Source organism: Lotus japonicus, chromosome 5, assembly GCF_012489685.1.
Source record: "Lotus japonicus ecotype B-129 chromosome 5, LjGifu_v1.2".
Lineage (NCBI taxonomy): Eukaryota > Viridiplantae > Streptophyta > Magnoliopsida > Fabales > Fabaceae > Lotus > Lotus japonicus.
In genome coordinates, this window is record NC_080045.1 from 50,755,610 (window position 1) to 50,778,420 (window position 22,811).

General features: G+C 34.5%; 2 protein-coding genes and 1 pseudogene across 3 annotated transcripts; all 3 read right to left on the reverse strand.

The window, feature by feature from the left end:
* Positions 1 to 864: 864 nt before the first annotated feature.
* On the reverse strand, positions 865 to 3,417 carry LOC130720099 (GDSL esterase/lipase At5g33370-like). The gene is made up of 4 exons (XM_057570706.1): positions 3,036 to 3,417; positions 2,483 to 2,610; positions 1,728 to 2,223; positions 865 to 1,360 (listed from the first exon to the last, which is right to left on the reverse strand). Exons 1-4 carry the CDS (start codon positions 3,280 to 3,282, stop codon positions 1,122 to 1,124), a joined length of 1,110 nt encoding a protein of 369 aa, XP_057426689.1. The 5' UTR covers positions 3,283 to 3,417; the 3' UTR covers positions 865 to 1,121.
* A 2,632-nt stretch (positions 3,418 to 6,049) lies between these two features.
* Positions 6,050 to 10,300, reverse strand: LOC130721358 (GDSL esterase/lipase LTL1-like). 2 transcript variants are annotated; one of them, XM_057572142.1, is made up of 5 exons: positions 10,047 to 10,300; positions 9,534 to 9,661; positions 8,942 to 9,184; positions 8,457 to 8,709; positions 6,050 to 6,565 (listed from the first exon to the last, which is right to left on the reverse strand). In XM_057572142.1, the coding sequence occupies exons 1-5, from the start codon at positions 10,279 to 10,281 to the stop codon at positions 6,333 to 6,335; spliced, it is 1,092 nt and encodes a 363-aa protein (XP_057428125.1). In that variant the 5' UTR covers positions 10,282 to 10,300; the 3' UTR covers positions 6,050 to 6,332. The 2 variants fall into 2 exon arrangements, with proteins under 2 accessions (XP_057428125.1, XP_057428126.1); XM_057572143.1 differs by lacking the exon at positions 10,047 to 10,300 and adding an exon at positions 9,763 to 9,882.
* Positions 10,301 to 17,299: 6,999 nt separating this feature from the next.
* On the reverse strand, positions 17,300 to 18,097 carry LOC130721359 (dehydration-responsive element-binding protein 2D-like; annotated as a pseudogene).
* Positions 18,098 to 22,811: the final 4,714 nt, after the last annotated feature.

Sequence of the window (22,811 nt, forward strand, 5' to 3'; positions counted from 1 at the left end):
AATGTAGTTATATTTCTAAAAAAAAATCCCCAAAAAACTTAAAGTCTTGAAGTTTCAAAAGTGTAATTTTTTTTAATTATATGCTATCTATGTTACTATTTAAAAAAATTTATCAATTAACGTTATAAATCATATGAGAAACCAACGTAATAATTTTCTTGATTGCTTGAGAAAAGAAATATATTTGTCAACATAAGTTGCCAAAACACTTCAAGAACTTTGTTTATCCACTATTGAAAATCTGGATTGTTAAAGGCTTGGAAACAACTAAAATTGAAGGGAAAACAACTAAGGAAGGAAAGCTTTGACATCCAGTCACCCACAAACGGCTATATTGAGGATGTCATTTATCTTAAACTATGGATTTTCATTGTTCAACGTGATTTATAAATAAAAGTAGAAAACATATATTTCAGGGAGATCCAAGAGTTTGTCTGATAGGTTTCCTTATCAGTTTTGGTACCTTTTGAACAAGGTTTCTTCCTAGTATGATCGACCTAGGTGATTAGTGAAGACTGAAGACCGATCGAGGCACATAGATAATAACTAATTCATGGATATAGACTAAAACGCCTAAATAAATTATAGTTATGTAATACTTAAGATAGTAATAAGGACAATTTCATATTCATGGATATGATTTATTACAATAAGTGTGAGACATTCACACACACTATCCTAAGGTTTGGACTAGGTCACAGTTTGGTCTAACTTAGTCTCTTAGGCCTTAGCATTTCTGTCTGAACATACAACATATTAAATAAACATAAAAATAAATGAAGCTCATCAGAAGAGTCTTAGAATAACCATTTTTAAGTGAATATTTTTGTAAGGTTTATTACTCAAACAAATATCCCACGTCAACATTACCATAACATAAGAACATGAATACAAGACAAAGTCTCAAGACTACAACATCAATGCCTATATAAGTGCCTGCCACATGAAGATTCAAATTAAGACAAGAAATTGTTGAAGGAAAAAAGCATTTCATTTATTCCTCTGTTCTTCAATAGTGAATCAGATTAAGGAAAGGTACTCATCCAGGCATCCAGCCAAAACAACAAATATAGGCATTGTATAATCATATTAACTTGACTTGTGTGATTGATTACTGGTGGTTAATCTAATTTTTTGGAATCCATAGCCAAAATGGTGCTGAGATTCATTGGATGCATATACTCCGTGGTGCCTGACATGATCTGCTTAACAATCAGCTTGTTAGCCTTTTCTGATGGATGGAATGGATCCCAAAATGCATATTCATCACGGTTTGGGCATACGCTGGATGCCAATGTGCACAGTCCAATTCCATTATAGGGTCCTTGACCACAACATGCTACTTTTGAAGTAACAAATCCTGCATTAATGCACCAAATTGATTAATTACATCATTCATGCCTTTTTTTGTTTGCTAGATCAGATATAAATGCTACTTACTATAGATGATCTTAATTTTTTATCTAAGTGCCAACAAACTAAAACTGATCAAATTGAATGAGTTTATGAGTGCCTTTAATTACTTGAAGAGTAAGCTAGGCCCTTCCAAACGGGGTAGTTGCTCATTAGTATTTTTTTTTTGTTGAGACCATGACAGCAGTGACTACTGCAGGCTCATATTAAATGTTAAACGACCGGTTAGAAAATGTGTTTCATTCTCATGAGCGATGAGTTGTCCATTAATTAGTTCATTCGTTAGAGGGAATTTTATTTGTTTAATTAGTTACCGAATGCTTGAGGATCACTGATGAAATTATCGTGCATTTGTTGTGTGTTGGCTCCAATGAACACATCTGAACCAACTTCCGTATTGAGTTCTCCAAGCATGTCAACAAGTTGAGGGTTGAACAACGACGCAGCCTGCTGCAGCTCTGGCGAGCATTCACCATTTCTGCCTCGGAGAGCCAGTTCCGCCGGAACACAACCCAACGGACCAGTTCCGGTTACTAGCACCCGACGCGCTCCGAGAACATACAGACTTTGTAGAATCTTCTTGTATTCAGAGATCAAGTACTTGACATAATCTGGCAAAGCGAATTGTTGGGATCTTGCGGAGACAGGCACCAAGTAGTAGTTGTTCACAAAATCGTTGCCTCCACATGTGATGAGGACTAGTGCTCCATTTACTAATCGCTGAGTTTCCTCTTCTCCAATTATAGCACTCACCCTTTCCTGGTATTCCTGGAAGTTTTCTAGCTGTCTTGACATTCTGATGATGTTTACCTACAATTGTAACAACATATATCCATCAATTCAACCAAATTGTATGATTATTATACAACAAAAGTATGAAATATCAATTATAAGGATCCTCTCACATCACGTGACAGTGTCATGTTAAAATCTTATGTCAATCACTCGGCTCAACTTATTAAATATGTGAAATCTCTGAATATTTGTGGAGATAGTGATAAAATTTTACATAACAATGCATGAGAGGATCTTAATCATAATTTATAATGTACTCCAAAATTTCACTTACAAATTGGACTCCAGTATCATTAAGTATTCCAATGCCAGCAGAAGCAAAGTTGGCACCAACAAGCAATCTTTCACCCTGGAGCTCAGGACTCAAATATGGCAAAGTGGGATCTGATCCAAGTTCTTGACCTGCAAAAACATAACAATGAGTTCTTAGAATTCAGTTTAAGCCTTACTCTATCATTTATAAAGACTATTTTGGTCATATATATGTCTAGTGAATATGAGAATTCTCAACACAACTCCTTCACACTCAAAGGCTTGACATTTGGTGGAGTGTGAAGTTTGCACGAATAGACGAGTGAAGTGTGAAGTTTGCAGGATTAGACATTTATGATGACCAATTGGGTGGATTAAACTGCTTTCATGTTATCTTAAAATTAGGATTAGTCCTAACTCTAGCCCAACATATAATTTTAGTAGCTGTGACATTTACAAGTATTTGATTGGTCATATTATATTTCTAATAAGGTATAATTAGTTTACACTATATCTAGCCAGCAGTAGCATAAATAAACAGTGCAAAATGAGAAATGAAAAGAGCAAAACTGAACTGATGAAGTCAGGAATGTTGAAGCCATTAGAGAAACGGCCGGTGGGTCTGTGAGTTGGATAATCAATGCCATAAGGCAGACTGTCTGCTCGAGCTGTGGTGGACAAGTAATTGTTGTTGCCATTATCGACGAGCGAATCGCCGAACACAAAGAATGCACGGGCTGCATCTGCACCACCAAAACAGCTTGCTAGTGCCGTGATTAGACACAAAACCATGTATGACGTAAAGAACATAAAGCTAGCCATTGTTTGGAATTCGGTGAAAAATTGGGAAGGAGAAAATTAATGGTGGCTACACTGCGGAGTACAGAGAGTTTCTGAACTCTGCAAATGTAGGTGAGTTGATGTGTTAGTGCAGTATCATAACAGAGCTTATATAGAATCGACTCTGTGGTTGTTGTTGAAAATGAATGGCCAACAAATTAGCTAACAGCCTAGCACAGCTTTGCATTTGCATGTATGGTTACGTTGTTTGAATGTTGATATGATACATGTATATTGTTGCTTCAAGGTTTGAGACATTGAAGGAAATTTTTTTTTCTTCCAAAATTCTGAGCTGCAAGATATAGCGAAGTATTGTCATGACGGGTGAGGTACCTATAAGGACACTCTGACACTCAAGTCAGTACGATAGCATTTAGAGAGAAGTTCAAAGTCATATGCCCTATTTGGAAGAAATTATGAACAACTTATTTGAGTTAATTCTATAAGATAAGCACTTGTATTTATGTTTGGAAGAGCTTATTAAAATAGCTTATAAGCTCCTCATAAGCTGTTTTTAGCTTATTTCAATAAGCTCCTAGTAATAACTTATGAATAGCTTTTTCGGAGCTTATCTCTGTATCTCCCTTCGAATTCCACCCAGTTCGCTTTTACCACTTCTAATTTTATTTTTATTTTTAAAATTTAGAAACTTCAAATCTCAACCCAAGACTTTTCTCTCAATCAACATAACATCTATTTTTACTTTTTTTCTTATCTCTCTCTTCATTCCACCTCCAAGAGAGGTGTGAATGAATCATTATTCCTTCTCCTTCCATCACAGCGATTCTCACTTAGATATGTATATTCCTCTTCTTCATATCTAGTTCTCTTACAGGATTTTGTTAGTGTTTGAGATTTGTTTCTCTTCATTTATTTTTCCAGGTATTCCTTAATACCTTTGTTCTGTTTGTCCTTTCCCTCTTTGATTCGCTTCCGATCTGTAAGCGACAGGTCTTCTCTACCTTTTCAATTTTCATTCTCAAGGCATATGTGATTCGTTGATTAACTACCTCATTGTAATTTTCTATTTCTGTTTTCAAATTCTCCTATCAACTTTTTTTTTTGGTACAACCTGTCTGTTAACTTTTGTTGATAATTTTTTTGTTGTTCCATTTTTCACCTTTCGTAACTTTAGTTTTTTAGTTTTTAATTTTTAAAGTTTTAATCTCAAGAAGTGCTTATGTACAAATGCACCCAAACACTTTAATTTTGTATAAGCTATTTTCAATGTGTGCATTCAAACGCAAACAACTTATTAAATTTAAGTGCTTATGACATAAGCTCTTGTACAATAAGCGCTTATTGAATAAGTGTTTAATTAAACTATTTACCCAAACGAGACCGCAGAATAGTGAGATAGTAAAAAATGAGCAATAATTATGTAAATAAGCAATCAAACTTGTATTTGTTGGCGAGGTAAGAGTTGAAATTCGAACTTCAACCAATTATTTAAGAATGAAATGTTGATTCTCTATCTCGACAAAGATACTTCACATAACCTATATTAAAACAAACAACTATACACCCATTTTGTATGGTACTTATAATCATAATAAGGTAATTAACGATATGAGTTGTATAGACTTTAAAATACCAACTACTCTATCTATACACCTAATAATTTTTACTAACATAATTTTGCAGGAGAAAACGGTTCATCTACCATCTCTTCACCCCAGTGTGTTAATTTGATCTATTACTAATTCTTGAACATTTATTTCAAGTAACTGGCACATGCTATTCAATTACACAGTATATATATGGCTTAAATACTCTTTTGGTCCTTGAAATGGTAAAGGGAATCAAATCTGGTCCTTGTAAAATTTTTGCATCAAATTGGGTCCCTAAAATTATTTTTTTAATTTAATTAAGTCATTTTGCTCAAATTTCGACCAGTCAATGGTCCAGTGGCAAGCCTAGTCAGCTAAATTTAGTCCCTTGAAAAATATTTTAATCAATTTTAGTCCCTGTTCTTCCACCTTTATCTTCCACCTTCTTCCTCTTCCTCCATAACTCAAATCCCTAAACCCATAAATTCAAAACCCTAAAAAAACTATGTGTTCATCATATTCACCTTGTTCTTCCTTTTGAATTCATGGGATTTGAGTTATGGAGGAAGAGGAAGAAGGTGGAAGAAGAAGAAGAAGATGAAGGTGGAAGAACATGGACTAAAATTGATTAATATATTTTTTAAGGGACTAAAATTGATGTGAAAAATTCCACGTTACCGTCCTTAGTTGACTAGGCTTGCCACTGGACCGTTGGCCGGCCAAAATTGAGCATAAGGACATAATTAGATTAAAAAAACAATTTTAAGGACCAAATTTGATGCGAAAATTTTACAGGATCAGATTTAATTCCCTTTACAATTTCAAGGACCAAAAGGTTATTTAAGCCTATATATATTAAGTCCTAAATATACAATATTTTGCGAACTTGTAATATGCTACTTAATTATCTAGTTAGATATATCCTTCTCTGTCTGGTAAGAAATTGCGAGCTTAATTACTTGGTCCAGCACTATAGCTGGTATAGTATGGGCACTTAAAGTTTCGGCTTAATTTATTTTATAAAAGAGGTTCAATTACTTGGTAAGTATTTATAGTTTCTTTAAATTAATCTTATAATTTGAAATGTCACTGAAAAATCCATGTATATAATTCAAAACAATTATAATATAAAATCCTCAAACACTAACATTGTTTAAAAATTCAAAATATTAATAGGAAGTGCATAAAGATGTAAGTCATGATCACAATCAATGTTCTCCAATTAATCTTATAAAAATATAAATACACAAAACACTCACAGCTCCATTCAATCAAAGGAATACAATATCTTATTACCAGCACTAGAGCAATTGCAATTTAGAGGCCAAGCCAGCATATTTTGAACCACAAATTAAATGACACTAACTAGGGACACTAACACTAACTTATATAGGACATGTCTTCACATAACTAATTTCTTGTGGTAAGTTACCACTTGGTTGAAACATTGCTAGCTAGCTAGAATCGAAGGCTAAGGCTAATTCAAACATTGGAGTCGAGAGCCATGATGGTGCTAAGGTTCATGGGGTGCATATAGTGGGTGGAGCCAGTGAGGATCTGTTGGACTATGATTCTGCTAGCTTTTTCTGATGGGTGGAATGCATCCCAAAATGCGTATAGGTCTCGATTGTGACACAAGTTGGAAAGTGGAGTGCAGAGTCCAATCCCATTGTACGGGCCTTGCCCACAGCAAGCTATCTTCGATGTCACAAATCCTGTTGGACCAAATCCATAGTAAAGTTCACAGATAAATATCATTGGCCTTGTTGCATATATTGCTTCATTGTAACAATAGTGCTATTGGACAAAAGATGTTACATTTTGACCAAGAACTAAAAATCCCAAGGCCATACTTTTATCACCATCTTCTCTCCATTTTAACTTTCTTAAAATAACTTAAAAAAAGAGTTTAATTTCTATGTACCGACGGTGTAAAGTTTTTTTACACCGTCAACCAATCAGATTTTAAGAATGTGAGAAAATCTCTCATTTTATTTAATTTTATTAATTAACGTGACACATCCTTAAAATCTGATTGGTTGACGGTGTAAAAAAAAATTTCACCGTCGGTGCATCATCCTTTTTCTCTTAAAAAAATACATATTATTCTTCTCTAGCCTATTTTAGAAGACAGTACTTTTCAAAAACTAATTTCAGGAATGTAATTTTTTTAATGTTGGGGAAACTAATTCAGAATGCAAAAAATTACATTTCCCGTTCTTAATGTAATTTTTTCACATACTAGAAATATTTTTTCGTAGGTATTTCTTCGCATTCCCAAATTAGTTTTCAAAGTGTAACTTTCTTTATATATATTTCGCAAAACAATTTTCAATATGTAGGGTTAAATTTCGTAACTAATTTTTGAAATGTAATTGATTATATAAGAATTGGGAAAAATAATTTTCTGAATGTAGTTTTTTTTATTCTGAAAATTAGTTTATGGAACCATGTAATTATGTGTCTTGATATGACTGTGTGTATTCTTAAAAGTATGTTTGGAATTTACAAAGGATGATGATGGTGAAAATAGGTATGGTGATGGTGAGAAAGCAACTCCATTGGAAAAATAATAATAATATACTTTTTTTTTACATCGAAAAATAATAATAATAATAATATACTAAAATAAGGTTGCTGCTAGCAACTAGGCATCTATTGGACAGAAAAGAAAAAAAAAAAATCCTATACCCAGATCCAAAGTTGTTCACAGATTTTGTACAATCCAAACTTACGTTGTCTTTATTCTAATTTTATTTTACAGTTTTAGTCTGACCTATCATAGGTCAAATTGTAAGAAATGACATGATCTACTCACATATTTAAAAGTTATTTAATAGAAAATGTCATTTTAAAGAAGTCAGTAGGCTAGCAGGCTAATAGATCGTGAACTAATAGCTCATCCAGCTAATAAGCATTTCTACTTAGCATTTTAATTTTTTTATATCATTGATAAAACAGTTTTATGTGAATAGATCGGTTTATCATACCAAGCATTTAATTTTAATTAATCATGCTCTTTAAAAGTGGAGTGAACTTTTAAATCAATGGGTCAGATCAGACCTTTGACGAGCTAAGTCGCGGGCCTCTAACGGACCACTAACATACTTCCACCCTAAGTGCTAACAATACTCTTTTTTTAACATTATTTCATTGATTGTTTGAAATTCATGTGTGTCTCATTAAATTAGAAGTGAGACTCACAATTTTAGTGGACCTTACATGAATTTCAAACAATCAAGACTCGTCTATCATACCAAACATGTTTTTTTTTTATAATCAGAGGCCAGCCTTTTTAGTTAATCATGCTCTTTAAAAACCCTAAGACTGAATTTTTTAATAAACAGGTCAGACCAGACTAGACATTTGACGAGTTAAGTCACTGGCTTCTAACGGGCCTCTGGCCTACTTGTTGTGCTATCAACACTCTTTTTTTAACATTATCTCATTGATTGGTTTGAAATTCATGTGAGTCTCATTAAATTGAAAGTGGGGATCACATTTTTAGTGGATCTCACATGAATTTCAAACAATAAAAAAATGTTTGAAAAAGAGTACTGTGTTACTAGTGTTTTTCTTGCTGCATTATAGCAATTATGGACATACCATAAGCTTGAGGGTTGCTAACAAAGTCCATGTGCATTTGATATGCATTAGCGGCAACAAAGACATCAGCTCCAATCTCTTTGTTGAGTCCTTTGATCATTTCAACAAGTTGTGGATTGTATAAGGCCGCAGCTCTCTGAAGTTCAACATCGCATTCACCATTTCTGCTTCTCAAGGCTAACTCTGCAGGCACACACCCCATCGATCCTGTGCCCGTTACAAGAATCCTACGACCTCCCAAATCATAAATCCTCTGCATCCAATCCATTGAGCTTATACATAAGAACCAAATAGTATAGCATTCAACAAAGGTGAGAATGTAATGAATGTATAATTGGAAACTGCATTGGAGAAGTTATTGAGGCTATTTGAATGCAGGAGTTATTGGAGCATATCTACTTAAAAAGAATTAAATAATAAGCTTCAATAAGTACTTTTTCGTTTGCAGCCAAACGGGTGCATAATATTTACGGAGAAATTTATACCCTGAGAATTTTGCGATACTCGGATATGATATAGGTCACATAGTCTGGGAGAGAATACTGGCGAGATCTAGCTGAATAGGGGACTAAGTAGTAATTGTTCACAAAATCGTTGCCTCCAAGAGTGATGAGTACAAGTGCTTTGTTCACTAGTTTCTTAGTTCCCTCTGGACCAATCTGTGCACTCAACCTTTGCTGATAATGCTGGAATAGCTTCAACTGCTTGTACATGTGGATGATGTTCAGCTGCCAAAAAAATAAAATCATATAAGCTATCCACTACCAGCTTTTGAACACAACACAAATTGACTATCTATATTTTCAGACAACTCTATGGTTGGTGCACCATGTTAAAAACCGGTCATAAACTATATTTTTATTACTAATATTTAGTACATATTATTTACAATATTCTCTTTATATGCTAAAAATCACTTTGCAGAGAAGTCTTTTAACTAGTGAACTTTATTTTTCTTGACTCACAGTAGACAAAGTCATAAGAAAACCAATAAATTGCACCGTGTCATAACATGAAAATGAAACCCCTGTACTCAGAATACACATAACAACTTAATTAACCACTATGTAAACTTACAAACTGAAATCCAGTATCATTGAGGATCCCAATCCCTGCAGAAGCAAAATTGGCACCAACTAGAAGCTTTTCTCCCATTAGTAGAGGGCTCAAATATGGCATTGTAGGCTCTAACCCAAGCTGCTCACCTGCAATGAACCATTTCACAGCTTCATATCTTAGAATTTGGATTAAGGCAAACTCTACAAAAATACAAATAAAAATTTGCTCAGGGTAAGGATTGCTCTACACTTTATAAGGACTTATTTAATTATATCTCTAGTCAATGAGGAACTTCTCAAACATAATTTATACACATGAAGCAATGCATGTGGGAGACAAGAACCAAACAAGCATTATGAACTAAAAATCTTGACTAGTTAGCAAAACATGGGACAAAATTAAACTCATACTGATTAAGTCAGATATGTTTAGGCCATGAAGCAATGCATGTGGGAGACAAGAACCAAACAAGCATTATGAATTAGAAATCTTGACTAGTTAGCAAAACATGGGACAAAGTTAAACTCATACTGATTAAGTCAGGTATGTTTAGGCCATTAGAGAAGCGTCCGGTAGGTTTATGCGTTGGGAAATCAATGCCATAAGGCGGTGCGTCTGCACGTGCAGTGGTTGCCAAGAAGTCATTGTTGCCATTGTCAACTAGTGAATCACCAAAAACAAAGAAAGCTCTTGTTTGAGTAGAATCCACAGCCATAAACAAGCTTGTTACTATCACACAACAGCCAAACAGTAAAGAACTAGCCATGGCTATGCTATGTTAGAATGAATGTTGCTGCAAAATGTTGGTGGGGATTAGCACTTTATATATATGATTCCAAGTGTGTGACAAGTAGCTGGTGGTGGTTTTTGAAGGGCTGCATAGAGTGAATATCTCTGTAGATCTTGATCATAAATGTTTTCTGCTACCCCATCTCACTATGTTTAAAGCAGCCGCCGAATCAAGAAGGAGCAAGGACTGTAAATAATTTCTGTGGCTGGTTGTCTCAGCAGATTTGTGAACTTTATGTCAGATTTCAAAACAATTATTCTTCCTATCAAATGAACTGAACAAATAGGGGACCGCCAACCCCCACAATTGCCATTACTAGTCATTAAAACCACTAGCAACTAATTGAAACTACATAATTTTTTTTTGAAAGGAAAATCTACATAATTTATGTTCTCTCCTATGATGTACGGGTACTCTAAAAATCACATTGTACCCGTACCGTACCGGGCCCGTACCCGGTACGGGTACGTACCCGGTACGGGTACGTACCCGGTACGGGTACGCCATGGGTACGCCGTGGGTACGTACCAGGTACGTACTCAAGTCCACCAAAAAAAAAAAAAAAAACTGGGGTACGTTTTTGGGTACGCCACGGGTAGGTTTGGGTACGCCCGTGGGTACTCTGGATACTTTTTTTTTTAAAAAAAAATTTTGTTCAAAATTACCTCGTTTTTGTTCACTGATGATGGAGAAGGGAATGATGACACCATTACTGTTTGAGAGAGCTTTGATTTTGTACTGTTGGTTGTTGAACAATCTATCGTTTAATTGTTTTGTTGTGTTGAACAATCGTATTGTCTCTTTTGCACTATTTTAATTTATGTTACTGTCTATGTTGAACAATCTTATGTTATGTCTCTTCAATGTTACTCAATCTTATGTTATGTTTCTTCAATCTTAAGATTATCTATGACGGTATGTGTTTGAAGATATATGTTAAGGTATTACATATTCTTTTGATGATTTTCATTAGGTTGTGATGGTTTTTATGTTGGTCTTTCATATAAGTATTGACCATTAGGAGATTTGATATTTTTAATTAAAAATATTGTGGTAGAAATCATTTTATTTCTATTTATATATATAACTGGCGTACCCGTACCCTGGTTTTTCAAAAAATGCCGTACCCCGTACCCGTACCCGGTACCGGTACCGTACCCGTATCCATGCAACATAGGTTCTCTCACATTTGATGCATGCTCGACTTGAAGATGCCATCTATCTATGTTACAGTTAGGTGATACAATGAGCATGCTTGATTTCACCTTTTTTTTTGTTACAGCTTGATTGCACCTTTACAAGTAAAAGTATTGACTCTGCGTACTGTCACATTTAATTTTTGGGTGTTTGGATATTTACTTTCGTAATTGATTCTATTCCGGGAGGGATTCGATCGCCTCATGCCGATCAAACCCATCTCCATTACCATCACCGCCCTCATCCAGCCGGCGGTGTCCTTGTCGTTGCCCATAGCCGATCGCCAAACTGAGTGACTACGGTCCAACAACCAAGATAAGGGTGCGAAGCTAGAGAACGCACAAGACACTCATTATAAATAGACTCGAACTCCGCGAGCTCAACCTCTATAAAAGACAAGGCTTTAGAGAACATAAGATACATACATACTTCATAACTTCTATTTCGCTTTTCACTCACGTTCTTACATGAGCCTCAAAGTGTCTTCGCACATACCCTTCATAGGCGTTGAAGACGACGGAGCACGACAATTTCACCTCTACCGAAGCTCGAACCACCAAAAAGCTCGTTCTTCCTCCTCAATCAACACTCTCCTAAGTGATTTGGTTGGGTTCGTAGGATCAAATTTATGTCCAAAATCAATTCTGGAGTGAAGCTACGAATCAAATGTTAGCTTTTGCTGCGGTGGAGATAATCAACTATGATCTATGAGATATCTCAACTAAACTTCACAACATTGCCATGGAGAAAACACTTCTTCTCATAGATGTACACATGTGCTAATTTTACTGATATCATTTTTATCAAAATCAATTCTAGAAAGCTAGTGGAAAGTATATGTTGCGGTAGATTCCTAAGCAGCTGATATCAAAGTATGATGTTTTTTTTTTCAGGCTGATTGAGTAAGTATTCACGAGTTAGTTGAGAGTTGAGACTTGAGATATCGTCTCTTAAGTGTTGAAACTTGAAAGTACTGACCCCACTAGTTACTTGACTTGAATCTCATGATGCTTCTAATTAGTACATTAGCAAATTTCACAAACACATTTCAGGCTAATTATGATCACTTTAAGTGTTGACTTTACTCCAAGTGGTATATATTAAAGCGATTATAGATGGTATTTTAAAGTTTCTTTACTTACATAGAATCATGGAAGTACTGCAATTGCTGCTTGTACCAAGTGCTGTCTGCTACTTTCCACACACGTATTAAAAACAGTCTAAAAAGTACCATATGTAGTGCAGCTGTCAGTCTTGTATGTAGTGTTACATTAAATCTTTATTCTTAACGGAAACTCAAATGTAGGAATTGCATTTACCTCACTTCTAAGTTCAAACAGTTGAATTCAAACGAGTGACTGTCTGACTGATTAAGTCCCATTTTGACTAATTGATAATCAATGAGGAAATCACTGTCATATCTTACTATATCAAATAAGGTCCAAAGTCTAAAGTTATCTAAACTCTATCTAACAAACACAGTGGTTTTGGTAGCTCACGAATTCAACTATATACATAGAGGATCCCTCTGTCTATGCTAGGAGTTCATTTTCACATCAGGCCCAGACAAGATTATCTCTAGGGAGGAGTAGCATATGTGCAAATATTGATTAAAGGAGCTATTACATTGCACCATTTTGGTGGGTAGATGTGTAATGAAAAACTGACAACTCACTCATTTCCTTTTTATGTACTTTTTTTTACTACATCGTAGAGCAAAAAGTATGAAGCAATTTCCTTGAAGTAATTACTGAACTTTTTTTTTTCAAACAGACAATATCATTAATTACTGGAATCATTTCAGCCCCGAGCTGTCAAGAAATAGGAACTGTCGATCATGGCTTGATTTGGTTTGTGTTTGAAGCAGTGTTGTCGATGGCAGATATTAAAAAATTAAGTTTCCTTCACACTCTCATTCAAGTGGAAGTGGAATGGAAATGAGAGAGATATGAAGAACAGTAGAGAAAAAAGTAAAAAATGTGATGAGTGATAATGTAATATGAATGAGAGAAAAGAGAGATAGATAGAAAAAGAAATTGATACATCCGCGAGTACTAAATAAGACCCCCAACCTTCCTTCACATGGGGGATGAATCACGAGATGCTCCATTCAAAATATTCAGTTAGAAATATTATCTCAAGGTTTTTTTCTGTGACTTAATATTATCTCAAGTTTAAAGAAGTATTATGGGGATGATTTGCCCCAAGTCCCAACCACACAGTTTTTCCTTCCTTAAAGTAGTGGAACACTTATCTTTAAAGAGTTTACATAGCTTTATAAGTGGATTTGAAATATAAACTTCCAATTAACTGAATGTAATTGGGAGCAAACACTGCATGAATACATGACAACCATGGTTTTTCATCGATCTCTACTCATAATGCACATCTACCCAAGTTTGAAGCACAACCTTGTGGAATCTTCATATTATTAACTCATTAACGTACCAACTTGGCTTTCTCATTTGACAAACAAATAATTTGAGCAAGATATGACTTCATCTCTATTAGGTAGTTCAACCAATTCTAAATTTTTGGGCCGAGAAATCTCCTATAATTCCCTTCTTGCATTTTCACTGTCACTCTATTAGTCCTTCATATTCATAAGAAAGACATTTTTGAAACAATTTCCTCTGTGTGCGCGCGTGATGTTGTGTCTCAGTAGGTTGTCTTTCCAATATGGATGCTCTCAAAAGATGATTAGTTTCGTCCATTTACAGGTAACTCTCCATAATCACACACATTCATCTTTAGCATGTGTAACATTAAGGGAGTTCAGAAATGATGAAATCATCATTGATGCATATAACTGTTGTAATCTGGTTTTCAATGGCAAGTAAAACATCTTTTTATAAGGAACATATATTATCATATTTGACAATGCAAATTTAAATCATGAATTATATTCTTTGTTTGTTGCTTGACAAATGAACAAAAGACTCCAACTCATCATTTAATTTGTATTGTCCATTAACATTTGCTTCCTCCATGCCGACACTAAATTCCAGAAAAAAAAACTACATATTATATTCATTAGCGTCAACTCACTTATTACTGTTGTCAATGTAGCCAATTCTAAAAAAAAAATTATTAGTTTCAACCGTATTGCCAAGTAAGTAGTGTCGACTTGCATCAACCAAAATGAGCGACGCTAAGTAGTGTCGATCAAGTCAATCCTAAATCAGGTGCGGCAATGGTCTTTAGCTCATTATGCGATGCTAATGTGAATTTTTTTTCAAATTTCAATAAATTTATTTGGAGGCTTTTAATTAAATCATTTCAGGTTAAATAAGGTTTTGATCTATGTATAGTACGCTAAGTTTGAAAATGATCTCTTTTCAGAGCAAAATTTGAACACAGTCTCTACTGTTTGAGACAGGGTCGTGTAAGCTGTTAAAAGAATTAAGCAATAGCTTAAGGCCCCCAAATTTACTAAGGCCCCAAAAAAATAAAATTAGTTACTAACCATTAATAAATTTTAAACAATCAAAGTATAAAAAAAATCAGAATTATATATTTCCTAAATATTAGCCAACTAAAAAATGATATCTATAGAAAGATAGATTGAATCAATTAGTTATTTTATCTATTGAAAGTGAAAGGTTAGAGTTGCTTAATTATAAAATAAAACTGTGATAAATGATTTTGCAGCTAAAAAACTAGAAGTTTAGTATAAAAATTAATATTTTATGTTAAGTTTTTTAAAAAAATTCTAAAAAAAAAGCCCATTTAACATTTTCGCTTAAGACCCCAAAATGTCTGTACACGGCCCTGGTTTGAGAAACTACTGGTTTTGGTTCTTGTTGAAGGTGGCGGTCTAATGACCTTTGCCACTAACTCACTAATTAAACAATATTGGTGAAGTCATGTGGCAAAGGTCACCGGACCGCCACCTCTTGCAAGGACTAAAACTAAGTAGTTTCTCAAACAATAAGGACTGATAGTTCAAACTTTGTTCCAGGAAGGAACAATTTTCAAGCATACAAGGACCACAACCTTAATTAACCCAATAATTTCATAATCCATCGTAGGATTACAAAATCTTTAAATAGAGAGTCAAACTTTATTTTATTATCAATGCATCATTGACCAATTTAATCCTTCTAAAATACTTTATTTGTTCGTAATTATATACTCTTAAAGATATTTTTGTATGCTTTATATAAGACATCATACTAAGTTTTAGAAAAATTTATGACCCACTTCCATACATATATTACTTTTGATTCAAAAATTTATACATACCCATCACACTTTGAATTAAATCGAGATATATATAATAAGAAGAGAATAAAATTAGACCTATAAGAGCATCTCCAATGGGGTTGCTTAAATCCAGTTGGCAACTTAAGCAACGTTGCTTATTTTGGAGCACCACTGAAGCAACATGACGTGACAATTGGGTTGCTTAAATTTAAGCAACGGTTGCTTATTTTCTCTCTCCTTACTTTTTGACTAAAAAATCATATTTTCTCTTTCATTCATGTACTTGTATAGTGTCATTACCTTGAAATAATATAAATATAAGAGGTATAATGGGACCCAACTAAAAGTAAACTAAGCAACCGTGGTTGGAGCGAATTCTACTTGGGTTGCTTAAATCCTATGTGTCAGTCTGGACCCACCGAAATAGTTTTTAAGCAACCCAATTAGCAACTATGCATTGGAGATGCTCTAACAAGTGATACGATACAAAACTTGAGTGGCACATGAAATAAAAGCATGTGAATATGAGATGAAAGAAAGAAGTCTAAATATATCAAAACTCTATAAAATAACATTTATCTATTAGTTTGCATCTTGTTTACATGAAATGGAAAGACAAACAGCAAGCAACAGCTATAGTTAAACCCTTTTTGGATGATGGGGTGGACCTATTGGCTCTTGTTTGTGCGTTTCTTGATGGTGTGGGGTGCGTGGTTGAGTGACAGCAACACAATTTTGGGACTCTGGGGATTCTTGACTGGCCGGTGAGGTGGACGGCTTGCTTCTCATGAGGGACCTCAGCTTGATTATTCTGTTCATCTCTGTGCTTGTGCCTTTTCCCCCTTTTCCTCCTCTTCTTTAGTTTGAGGCTTGGTTTTAGGCACTGTTTCCTCTCCAAATTTTTTACTGTATCTCCTTTCTTTTTCTTTCTCTTGTAATATTTTTGGTGGCACCCCTTGTGCCTATTAATACAAGTATTTGGCTTAACAAAAAAAACAATTATAGTTAAATTGGTGAACCACTAAGGTACATACACCTTTTAAACACCACATTTTTCTCTATTATCTCCCTTACCATATCAAATCATATATCATATCTATTCCTTTATCTCTTTACCCTCCTTTATCTCTTTACCCTCCTGGGCGGTCTTTGAAATTTCCCATATAGATAGAGCATATGGTACTTTACTTATCATATGCATATGCAATAGTACATAAGCAAGAGAGAGACACACGTAAATGGATCAAATCTGTAGTAATCATAGTTAGCTGGTTCTCCATTTTTTGGTGGAACCGCGTACCAGTTCGTGCGTACCAATTCGTGGTACTTTTGCGAACTGGTTCTCTCCCATACGCGTACTGGTACTCCATTTTCAGGTTCCGGATTTTTTTTTCTTTTTTAAAGATTTTTGAATTCCATAAGGCATATTTGAAAATGTCAAATAGTGTAATGGTGCCACAAATCTCGTGAATACTCCCTATATAATAACAACAAATCTGGTTATCAATATTAACAACAAATCTTTTCTTTTCTTTGTTGTTAATTGTTACCAGGGAATGAATTTATGGTTGTTAGTAATGTTCCTCAATTTTTTGTGTTGTTAGTTCTGTTACTTAATTTTGTTATAATGGAATGAAAATTGTTACTTAGGTTTCTTAATTGGTATTAATTATTTAAATTTTTATCATAAAATTTACATAAGCGTACCAATTAATTAATTAAAACGTACCATGTACCAAAATGACGAACCGTCTATGTATACCCCCCTCGTACCACATATTTCTTTAATCGCGAACCACGTTCCGGTACCCGTACCGCGTACCGAAACGTATGGAGAACCAGGTAACTATGGTAGTAATTGATCCCATTCCTTAAGCCCCTGATGAGGCAGCGTATCATTCAGTCCCAGAAAATCATCCATGATGAAGAAGTTACTAGTGCAACTCCAGGTAAGACCCTGTGCTTCACGGTCCATACCACTCTCCCAGCTGAACACCGGCTTGTTAGTGGAGCTAGACTCCTCCGGAGCAGCCGCAGCAGGTTTTGTTGTCGGAACTCTGTCTCCAATGCTAGTAACATTGTTTGTAGAAGAAGAATCTCCGGTTGCACCTGCCAAATTAAGTTTGGCAGATGCACCATAAATTCTTCTTGCAGCATCATCATAGGCGAGTGCGGCTTCAACGGAGGTGTTGAAAGTACCGAGCCAGAGCCTAGCACCGCGTTTAGGCTCTCTGATTTCAGCAACCCATTTTCACCAAGTCCTCTGCCTCACTCCCCTGTATGTGCACAGGGCATTCTCAGGTCCCCCTTTCCCTTTCATGCACCCTTTTCTTGAGCGTGGTTTTTTCACTTCTTCTGGTTCCTTTTTCATCATTTTTCACTCACTCTCTGCAGGCACTAGCATATCAGTTAGTTAGCTAGCGCGTTAATTGATTGCTAATATATAGTGTCAATATCAATGAACAAATTGATGATCAGTACTGAGTAGTGTGGCTGAGTCAGTGGGCAAGAGACACTTGGAAAGAGGGAGATTGAAGACTGAGTGCTTAATGTTGACTCGTGGCAATGAGGAGAAGAACACACCTGTCTCTATTTGTAAAGACTAAAGACTACTTTGGCCATAAGAATTTTGGGGATTCTTAAACGTTAATCTAACTAAATGCTGATGTATGTATGTGCCAGTGCTCATCCTGCAGGGAGGGCAGGGGCAGGCTCAACTGCAGAGTTCAAATTCACACACTACCATTTGAAACAAAACAAAAAAGTATTATTCACTTATCATTATCTAGATTGTTTCTGTTTTTGGTGTTATAAATTATTCTTGCAATTTGACTCGAATTTCTTGAAGGCTAATGTGTTTCACTGTTCATGTAGATTATATTTCAAGTTTTTAAACAAATTGAAGGTTTGTAAATTTCCTTTTAGGTGTTTAACTTCACACCGTATTCGGCTATATTTCAACAAACTAAAAAGGATGAGAAATTGATCGGTATGTTATCAAACATATTTTTAATTTTTTTTTTCAGAAAAATACATATACATATCATCTTTAATATTTTCATGCAGATGTCATAGGTGAGTTATAAAGTTTCAACAAAGGAAATACAACGGTCAACTATATTGTTGTTGATCTCTATGCTCTAGAGTAAGTTTTATAATTTTATCTTTTGTGAATTGTTAAATTTTTAAACTATTTATTTACTTTAGCGATTATATTACAGCAGAAGTGAAATCTTGAGTTGTACATTAGGGGAAGATTTCGTTCAACAATTTTTACAATATGTTGCTGAGGGACACGATGGTCCTATTGTTCTTATTCTGCAGCCGGCTAAACTGAAACTCTTCAAAGATACTATTAATTTTAACAGTTTCACTTTAACCAACTACATAATAAGAACAATAGGATCATCGTGTCCCTCAGCAACATATTGTAAAAATTGTTGAGTGAAATCTTCTCATAGTGTACAACTCAAGATTTCACTTCCGCTGGAATGTAATCGCTAAAGTAAATAGATAGTTTAAAAATTCACAAAAATATAAAATTATAAAACTTAGTCTAGAGCATCGAGATCAACAACAATATAGTTGATTGTTGTATTTCATTTGTTGAAATTTGATAGGTCACATTCGGCTACGACAACACCTATGACATATGCATGGAAATATTAAAGATGATATGTATATGTATTTTTCTGGAAAAAAAAAAATTAGAAATATGTTTGATAACATACCGATCAATTTCTCATCCACTTTGGTTTGTTAAAATATAGCCGGATACGGTGTGAAGTTAAACACGTAAAAGAGAATTTACAAACCTTCAATTGGTTTAACAGAGGTGTTAAACTTGAAATACAACCTGCATGAATGAGTGCAAGGTTTGTATCAAAAAAAGTTATGTCATTGTTTTGGTTGGACATAATGTTGACATACATAGATATTGATACAAATATGAATTTTTTCGGTAAAGTAAGGTTAAAAACGTTCAATATGAAATTTTTTGAAACAGACCTTAGCATCCATGAGGAGCATGCCAATAAAGTCAGGTTGATCAGGATCTTTGGCGTTGGGGACCCTCCATAGGCGTATTATCCTGACAACTACCTTCCAAGCATTTCCGTTGGAGGTAACCTTGATTCTAGAGATAGATTCGACCTTAGAATTCATGGTGTTTTAGCTATGAAGTCAGAAACAATGTGAATGAAAAATATGATATTTTACTCTGTAGAAACATGGTATAAATAACAGAATTTTTAAAAAAAAGTGTAATCAATTAATTAGATTATTATTTGCTGCCTGATTTAATTATTTTTAAGAATTCTTCTGGTTTTAAAATGCATGTTAAATTTAAACTTAAAATTACTTAATTGATTTTTTTTATTTTTGAAAATTTATATTATTTCATGAAAATAAATACTTTTAAGGATGGATATGTTTTATTTATATTACTCCATGAAAATTTGCAATCTGATGAGTTTGCTAGAATTTTGGCTTAAAATTGAAATGAAGATTTACATACTTGGGTCAGATTGTCATCGTTTAGGCCTCTTTGTTTTGGATATGTTTTTTTTATATATAGATATGTTATTTTAATAGTTTTTTTATATAATTAATTTAGTGTTAATATTTACGGATGGATATGTTTTTTTTATATATAGGAATATATTATTTGTTTTTTGTTTTGAAGGAAATTGGGATTATTGGAGGTATCATGTAGCAGAACATTCTAGATGAAAAAATCTTATAGATTTGATATAGATATAATGTTTCTCTTTATTAGTTCTTATTTTATTGTATTTATTAATTAATATATTCAGGCGTAACTTGGCCTGACCTTGAAGGATTAGTGTCACCAAGTGCAGTAGCTATGACGACACATGGTGCTGATTTGAACTTTGAAATTGAACCTCCAACTAATTCAATGGAGTGAATCTTTTGTGGGATACAGACAAATATTTTCTTTAGAGGGAAATTTCATTAAGATATTTTTTGATTGTTGAAAATTTCATTAAGATAATGTGAGGATATAATATTATCTTTTTTTTTTTTGGAATATTAAAACACTGATTACCCATTATTTTGAGCGACGAACATGCCATGCACGACCCAGTTCAGTAGAAGCATGAGAATGGGCCAAAAGCCCAATTCAAAACCCGTAAATAAAAGGGGTTAAATTTCCCACCCTAATCAACCAATTTGGCACCCCAACCAAAAATATAAAAACCCCATGCCAAAATACCCCCTCTTCACTTTATCTCATTCTAAACTTCTCATCCTCCCTCTTCCTCTTCACTCTCCCTCTCAACTTCACTCACGCTCACTCTCCCTCTCCCTCACACTCAACTTTTCATCTTCTTCATTCTCCCTCTCCTATTCTTCGCTCTCATGACTCTCCCTTTCCCTCACACTCTACTTCATCTTCTTACCCTATGTTCATCCTCTTCTCTAGGCATGGCTTCATCCTCTTCTCCTCCATTTTCTCCATCTTCGTTAATCTGCCATTTTTATTTCGGAGATTTAGTTTTCCCGAGCTTCAGAACCCGAAAGCTCAAAAATAGGTTCCGGGAATTAGATCTCGAAATAGCTAATGTTGTAATTTAGTGTTTTTCCGGGTTTTAGATCTAGAAAATTGTAAAATAGGTTCCGGGAATCAGATCCCGGAATATTTAATCAAGTACTTTTGAATTTTCCGGGTTTTATAACCCGGAAATCCTAAATTACTTTCCGGGAATTAGATTCAGAAAACTTGTAATGTTGAAATTTTAATGAGCTTCCGGGTTTATAATTTCCGGAGGCTTCCGGGATTTAAAACCTGGGAGAATCAACGAATGATTTCCGGGATTTAAACTCCCAAAATGAAGCTCGAGATGGTTTCAGGGATTACAAATCCAAGAAGACACTATTTTCAGGGGTATTATGGATAATCCTTACTTTGAAGTGTCGTGCCAAATAGGTTGATGGGGGTGCCAAATTTAATCCCGTAAACAAATTCTCAAGTTTTTTCACTCTTGACAAAAGAAAGTATCTTGATAATATTTTGAATTTTTTTTATAATCTCGACAGAAAAAATAAAGTTTTTCGTAAAATTAGTTTTTCAGAAACTATAAAAAGAAAGATATCCCAATATTTAGATGAGGTAATGCGATCTCCTCACATTTCTCAATGAAGAAGATGAGCTAGCACTTGAAAAGATAAACAAACAAACTACTCACTCCCCTCTCCTATAACAGGTGAAGGGCAATGTCTAACAAAAGAAAGAAACTCAACTAAAATTAGGAAAACAAAATCATAAACACGAGAGGACAGATTAAACTTAAGCTCATATTTAGCTCAAACATCAGCATCTGAATTCGCTTCACGAAAAAAATGACCTCATATGGCATGATTAAACTTTGCACTAAACTTCTGAATCTGGTCCACTAGAGGAGCAAAAAAAATGAGACGTCCCCTAATCAAATCTCAAGAACTGAATACATCAAGTTAAATCTGACTCAATGACCACATTCTCTTTGCTTGAGAACCTGAAGACCGAATAGAATACCCCATAATTCAGCATGAAGGGCTGAACAAGTCCCAAGTTTCTTGAAATAAGCAAGCACAAAGGCGTCAACGTGATCAATGCCACCATTAATGCTCAACTTAACTCAACCCAACTTCGAAGAAAACCACAATGTGTTCGGATGTTCCCCAATTATAATATGATCACTATCTTGTTGCATTACTACCTTCAAACTAAGAGCTCTAGCCACATTCATATGGAGAGTGGATTCTTCATTGTTGCAGCGCGAGCAGCAAGCTGAGAAAGCCACCATTCATACATTAATCCAATAAAAAAAACTCATTTGTGCAAAACTTTTTGGAAATATAAATTAGAATCATTCTTATTTACTACTCACTCCGTTCCAAAACTATTGTAGTTTTAGTTTTTTCACAAAGTTTAAGAGTTCATTAATTAATGTTATAATTTGACTGAAACACCCTTATTTAATATGAGTTATTTGAAAGAGAGAGAATGAAAATCATTGGTCAACTAATTGGTGAGAATTTTGATTGGTGGAAATAAGAGGTGGTGCTTGGGAGATACACTATTAAATGAGGGCATGAAT

Excerpts from the sequence above, each read along its gene's own strand:
- LOC130720099 (XM_057570706.1), bottom strand. The coding sequence starts at position 3,282 with ATGGCTAGCTTTATGTTCTTTACGTCATACATGGTTTTGTGTCTAATC. Across the intron at positions 2,224-2,482 it reads ATGATACTGGAGTCCAATTT|GTAAACATCATCAGAATGTC; the intron begins GTAAGTGAAATT and ends TTACAATTGTAG. Across the intron at positions 1,361-1,727 it reads CAGTGATCCTCAAGCATTCG|GATTTGTTACTTCAAAAGTA; the intron begins GTAACTAATTAA and ends GCATTAATGCAG.
- LOC130721358 (XM_057572142.1), bottom strand. The coding sequence starts at position 10,281 with ATGGCTAGTTCTTTACTGTTTGGCTGTTGTGTGATAGTAACAAGCTTG. Across the intron at positions 9,662-10,046 it reads AAACATACCTGACTTAATCA|GTGAGCAGCTTGGGTTAGAG; the intron begins GTATGAGTTTAA and ends GGTTCATTGCAG. Across the intron at positions 8,710-8,941 it reads AGTATCGCAAAATTCTCAGG|AGGATTTATGATTTGGGAGG; the intron begins GTATAAATTTCT and ends GATTGGATGCAG.